The sequence below is a fragment of the Diospyros lotus genome, chromosome 5 (genome assembly GCF_014633365.1).
Source record: "Diospyros lotus cultivar Yz01 chromosome 5, ASM1463336v1, whole genome shotgun sequence".
NCBI lineage: Eukaryota > Viridiplantae > Streptophyta > Magnoliopsida > Ericales > Ebenaceae > Diospyros > Diospyros lotus.
This window is the reverse complement of record NC_068342.1, coordinates 2,667,607-2,674,115: the sequence shown is the minus strand read 5'-3', so window position 1 is coordinate 2,674,115 and position 6,509 is coordinate 2,667,607. Positions and strand designations below refer to the sequence as shown.

Here is a 6,509-nt window from a genome sequence, read left to right as displayed (position 1 = left end):
GACTTTCGATCGAGATAGCATTGGACTCGATAATATTATATGTTGTGAATATTTTGTTTGATAAGTCACATCAATAATAATATTTTTATGAAAGATAATAGTTAAATGATAATAAACATTTTTATTTTAAAATAAGGTAATATAACAAAATTATTTAAAAATTAAAATAAGATATAATAATAATTATTATTTATCCAAAAATAACATATAGTTATTGTTATTTAACCATTGCTCTTTTATAAATCATCCTTAAAATACATCTTTTATGTAAAATACATCCTTAGTGACATAAAAATTAAGAAATAAAGTTTTTACATATTTTATGTAAAATATTTTCAAGGTTTTATTAAAACTATTAAATATATTCGACATTCAGTCCGGTTCCCGTCCCTCTTGAATAAAGGATGCTTCGAGCAGCCATGAACTAAACCCCTTAAAGGCTTAAACCCTAGTTTCTCATTTGCGTCGCTGCTCTCTCGCTCTCTCCACCGCCTATGGCTCTGTCGCTCCGTTTCCGGCGAGTCCAGTCGCTCGCCTCCGCCCTGATCAACCACCAGAGAACTTTCTCCGCTGCGATTTCCAGCCCGCCGGCACTCTCCTCCGCCACCGTTGATCCTCTAAACCCTAGGCTCAGTCTCGATCAGCCCAACCACCATCGGGTTCCATTTCAGTCCAGGAACTTCATGTCGTCCTCGGTCCGTCTCTCGTCAGCCAGATCATCCATCAGAAGCAACAACAATAATAACGATGAAATAGGCCCGGATACGATACTATTCGAGGGTTGTGACTACAACCACTGGCTCATCACCATGGATTTCCCCAAAGATCCAGCGCCTACTCGCGAGGAGATGATTGAAACCTACCTCCAAACCCTAGCCAAAGTCGTTGGAAGGTCACTTTCCGCTATCCCTGTTTGATATATTTATGGATTTATTTATTTGTTTCTATACCGGCCTATAACACTTCTCTGGGATTTTCTTTCTTTATTTATCTATTGGAATGTTGTTAGGACATGTAGAAGTATTCTTTTGAACCGCAAGTTTGTTGATTCTCTCGTTTTTGGTGTTTCATTTAGGACCCCCTTGGTTGAGCAATGGAGTTACTTTATTCTGATTTTACTAACTATGGACTCTCAAGTAAAGCTGCCCAAGTTATGCACAACTGCTAGCGTACACATCTTTTGGGGTTCTAGTTATTTTAATCATGTTCGTGGAAGTTGCAACTTTCGCGTTCTAGTTATTTTATGTTAGCGACCAAACCCATCTAATTATCTAAATTGTACACGATTAGATTTTAAACTGCCAATTTCTACTTATTGACAGCCAAACTGCACCTTTCTGTTAGTACCGCTAGCTAATGATACTATTCCGCATTTTTCAAATTTCAGTTACTAGAATGTGAAATCATTAGGTCATAGTTAAGCGGGTGAATTGTTGGTTGACAAATATGGAACTCTAAAATGTCTTTGTTGATATTCTCAATTCATTGCTAGTAATGTCGGATGATGCCTTCATTTTGAGTCTGATGGCCTGTCTGTACGCAAGATTTTTTTTTTCCTTGACAGTTTCAAGTTTTGCTAATGTCAGACTGTTACTGTAAGGGTTTGGGCTTTTGAGTTTAGGACTCTTTAAAAAAAAGTTTTATTGATGCTCTAAAGCATTGTAGATGCATTAACTGGGCTTATTTTTCCTTATGTTTGCATGGTTATAGCTATGAAGAGGCAAAGAAGAAGATGTACTCCTTTAGTACGACAACTTATCATGGTTTTCAATGTTTGGTGACAGAGGAAATGTCTGAGAAGTTTAAAGGTAAGCAGCTGTATTGTTGACACTGAAGCCTCATATATTACTGATGCCTTTTCTTTTGTTTTTGTTATTGTTTTTATCTTTTTCCTTGAATCAGGTTTGCCGGGAGTTGTGTTTGTATTGCCTGATTCCTATATTGATCCAGTGAACAAAGAATATGGAGGTACAATTCTTCTCAGTTACAGTTGATGACTTGATTCCTCCCTCCTCCCAAAATAAAATGAGTGTTCTGGATTCGCAATTTGGTTGGTTATTGTAGGCATTGTATTTAAATGAATTAGTACAAGGAAATTGTTTTTACTGATTAAGGAGCCCAATTGATTTAACTAAATTAATAAGTTGGCTAACTCATTTTTTTAATTGTTTGGGAGTTGTAAATGTCAGGTGACAAGTATGATAATGGAGTAATCACTCCTAGACCACCTCCAGTTCAATATGGCAGGCAGGGGGGAAGATATGGTGATCGTAATAGGGATTTTAACCGGAACCGGCCTAGGGGTCCAATGCCAAACCCTCAAGGCAATCCAGCATATGGCAACCAGGGTCCTATGTATGGTGATACAAGGAACTTTGGACAACAAAATCCTCAAATGCAGCCAAAATATGGTCCAGGTGTAGGAGATAGACAGGATCCTATGCCAATGAACAATGCTCCTGGAGGAAGAGGTCCAATGCCTTCATATCAAGGTAGTTATGGCCAAAATGACCGAGGATATAATAATCCCCAAGGTGGAGTCCCCGTAGAGCAGAGGGATCTTAGGGGTGATAATAGGAATTATTCTCCTCAGCAAGGTGCAACATATGGGCAAGGTGGTGGAAATTATGGGACTGGAGGAAATTTTGGACAGGGAGCGTGGGGAAATTATGGGCAAGGAGGAAGTGGTGGGGGAAATTTTGGACAAGGAGCGGGGGGGAACTATGGACAAGGACCAGCATCTGGGGGAAATTTTGGACAAGGAGCAGGGGGGAACTATGGACAAGGACCAGCAGCTGGGGGAAATTTTGGACCAGCAGCAGGTGGAAATTATGGGCAAGGAGTTGGTGAAGTTCATAGGCAAGAGCCGGGCTCTGGCCATGGGCAGAATTACTACCCTGGTCATGGAGAAGATGGTGGCTTCTCAGAGACAGAGCAGAGGGGCAATATGCAAGGGGGGCAAAGGAACTATGCGGCTCCAACACATGCTGGGACAGATCAAGTAAGGAATTTCCTCCCTCAATTCTGAAACTATGTCATTCATTGTTCTGTTTTCAGAGCACATTGAAGATTGTACAAATGGTGACGTGAAATTTGAATATGAATACATTGATGTGCTTGAAAAGGTGTAGTGTAGGTAAGGTGAACTAATTGTGCAGTGAAGCTAGTCGAGGAATTTGCTGGTTTTAATCTGTCATTATAGTGTTTCTTCTCCTTGATAAGTGTTTGTAGAGACCAAAAAAAAAAAAGAGAAAAAGAAAATTTCAAACTATGCCATTAAAACATCTTCTCTGCTCCTTTGGGTTGAATGGTTGATGAGAAAGCCCTTCTTGAGTTCGTAACTTACTCTTCTTTATACTCTTCCCCATAAACAAGTAATAGAAAGCAATTTAATCCTTTATGGCTGTCGATAGGCTTGCGTTAAAATTTCTTGTTAATTCTTGCAGGGGCGATACTGAGAAGGCTCTAGCACTTGGAGATGAATGATGGGGTGAATATGGAATTCACTTTTTTCACATCTGCAGAAATGTTCATGCTTTGTCCGTATCTGTGCAAGCTCTGTAACAGTGTGAACTGTGAAGCTTTCTCACTCCAGGTCTAGATATAAATGATGAGCGATGAGAAAGAAAAGGGTCCAAATACATTTATAAATAGTTTCCTAATTTTGGTTTTGAGTGCTGGCCGTGAATTTGTTGTTAATAATGTCTAGCGGTGTGGATTTTGGAAAAAAAATTAATTAACCAGACCACCGTATTGGATCACTTGCTTTTAAGTATACCTGTCTCTTTAACGTTAACTCTAAACTAATTGAATCTTACTATATGATCGGTAATGATGTATCTAATTAGTGCACAATGACTTCCCCCTTTTTTTATCTTTGTCGCTAGCTCTTACTCTTTGTCAAGAATGGCCTTTTAAGTCAAATCTTAAGTTAAGAGCATCTCCAATGTATAATGTTAAATTTGACACTATTTTGATGCCTGACAGTAATTTATATCAATTTTTTTTTTTTCACTCTTAACATGTTTGACATCAAATTGGTGCAAAAAGCACCTTTAAAGACTATTTTATAAATAATTGTTTAATCAATATTAATTTATTTATTTAACTTAAAATATTATTATTAAAAATAATTAGTCATTTTTTATTAAAAAAATTAATAATTACTCTGATAATTTTCTTAAATTTTTTTACGAAATATGTTATTTAGATTAATTTTTCAACTAATTTTTTAATTAATTATTTTCACCTAACTTTTATCAAAATAATTATTTATCCATCTTATTTTTTTAACTAATATTTTAAATCAAATTAACTATCTTTCCTATAAATATTTTTTTCACTTAATATTTCAACTAATTCTTTTACCTTCTTTTATCTATAATTTTTTCCCTACTTATTTCACAACTAACTTTGTCTCATAAATGAATTTATGAAAAAAAAAGGCCCATGAGCAACAATTTTAAGCCATGTTGTTGTTTTTTTATTAATTTTTATCATGTATTTTTAATTTAAATTAATAAAAATGTTATTGCTTTTTATTATATTATTGAATTTTTGCATTATGAATATTATCTTTCTATTAAAAAATTATTGAAATACAAAATTTTCATATACAACAAAGTTAGTTCATTTTATATCAATATGGTATTTGTAATATATGTTAAATATTTTAAAATATATTTAATATTATACCCATTTTATAGATGTTAATAAAATATTTTCATTCGTATATATTTTTATAATAAATTAATTTATATTTTTAATTATTAATTAAAATATATAAATATAATAAACGTAACAAAATATATAAAGAGAATAATTTGTTTTAAAATTATAGCAAGAATGACAAAATTGAAAATAAAATCAAAAGGCAAATTTGGTGATTGAACCCCTCGAGGTAGCTCAAGTGGTCAACTGCATGGGTTTTGGATGTTGGGTATATCAAGATTATGTGATCGAATCCTAGATAATGCGGTAGGTATTGCTTAACTATATGAGCAACCACGGGCACGAGTCTTTGACCTGAACTTAACTTGGACTGACGGTCAAGTTCGAGTTGGCCCGTAGATTATAGGGAGACAACACTTGCACCATAGGCGTCGCTATGCAAAGTTCCTCGATTCCTACGTTAAGAACAAAAAACATGGTGATTAAAGTTTGTGCCCAACACGAATTTAGTGTATTTATTAGAGTGTATTTTGACACCAAATTAGTGTTATATGCCAATTTAGAGTATTGTTAGAGATGCTTTAAAGACTTAACTTAATCGATTTAAATAAGAGGGGAGTCTCTTATTCGCCCCCAAGATACAAGTCAAGTGATTATATCACGTTAACTTATGATTTGCACTAATAGATTGTAAGTTCAATTATTTATCCTGTACAATGAAGTAAAATTTTCATTTGCGATTTATCTCCTTTATTAAATTTGAGAACACAAATTGCAAAAAATTATGCAATCACAATAATCTCAAGGGGATCTCCTCCTTATATCACTTTTTATATCCAAGTAAGTTTGCTCGAAGATTAACTTGAATAGTAGATATTTTTTTGATAAGTTTTGAGTAGTCTTAATAATTTTTTTTTTTTATAGTAATTCAATATGTTATTTGATATACGAGTCACTCACACTTTTTTTTTAATAAATATATTAATAGCTATTTTTTTGTATCATCATTTTGTTTTCAAAAATTTTTAAGATGCAATTTAAACATTGAAAATCATATGAAAAATAATTAATTTGTATATAGAATATTTTTTATATAAATGTTGTTTTTTAATGTAAATAATATTTACATTACAATGAATGACATATATTTTTTGGTATCTCTTATCATTTTTAAGAATATATTCAACTATTATTAGAGTCATAGATTAGTAGTATATGATAGTTTTGGTGAATCTAAAACATTAAATTGAGGTCTCATGAAATTTGTAATATGATTTAACTATTTATTTAGTTCTATTTTATAATTTTTTAATATAAATTAAAATTATAATTCAATTATAAATAATTCTAACTCAACCCCCACCTCCCGCCTTGACAAAAAAGTTTTCGATACGAAACGGAAAAAGAGAAATGATATTTTTTTTAAAAAGTAAGAAACGAAAACACGGGATAAATAGTAAATTTTAAAAATATAAACTTTTTTTTTGTAAATATAATTATAAAAATAATTCAAGCAAATACAAACAAACATAAATAATAAACATAAAATCGATTACGACAAGATAGAGCAACATAGTAGAGCATTGACTATTAAGCAACTAAATTGACAACGACGTGAGTGTTGAGAACCAAGCAATCGAAGACGACGTTGCAAGAAGTGATAATTGAATTGAGGGCCACATGAGAACCAAACAAGGAGCAATTGTTGGAAGCCAACGATGACAACTAACAAGCTTGAGAGTGAGAATAATGAGTAAAGATTTAAGACGATATAATTTTTAAATTCAAAACTTTTAAGGCTAAAAATAACATTAAAACTAAAGATAATAAGAAAAATG

At 32.9% G+C, this 6,509-nt stretch overlaps 1 protein-coding gene across 1 annotated transcript; it reads left to right on the top strand.

Moving 5' to 3' along the window:
- The first annotated feature begins 403 nt into the window (after positions 1 to 403).
- LOC127802725 (multiple organellar RNA editing factor 1, mitochondrial) lies at positions 404 to 3,772 on the top strand. The gene is made up of 5 exons (XM_052338712.1): positions 404 to 892; positions 1,711 to 1,808; positions 1,903 to 1,968; positions 2,190 to 3,001; positions 3,447 to 3,772. Exons 1-5 carry the CDS (start codon positions 495 to 497, stop codon positions 3,456 to 3,458), a joined length of 1,386 nt encoding a protein of 461 aa, XP_052194672.1. The 5' UTR covers positions 404 to 494; the 3' UTR covers positions 3,459 to 3,772.
- The last annotated feature ends 2,737 nt before the right edge of the window (positions 3,773 to 6,509 follow it).

What these genes read in the sequence shown, in the direction of transcription:
- LOC127802725 (XM_052338712.1), top strand. Translation starts at nt 495, where the DNA reads ATGGCTCTGTCGCTCCGTTTCCGGCGAGTCCAGTCGCTCGCCTCCGCC. An exon ending in AATGTCTGAGAAGTTTAAAG is followed by an intron (nt 1,809 to 1,902) that starts GTAAGCAGCTGT and finishes TCCTTGAATCAG; the next exon opens with GTTTGCCGGGAGTTGTGTTT. An exon ending in AGTGAACAAAGAATATGGAG is followed by an intron (nt 1,969 to 2,189) that starts GTACAATTCTTC and finishes TGTAAATGTCAG; the next exon opens with GTGACAAGTATGATAATGGA.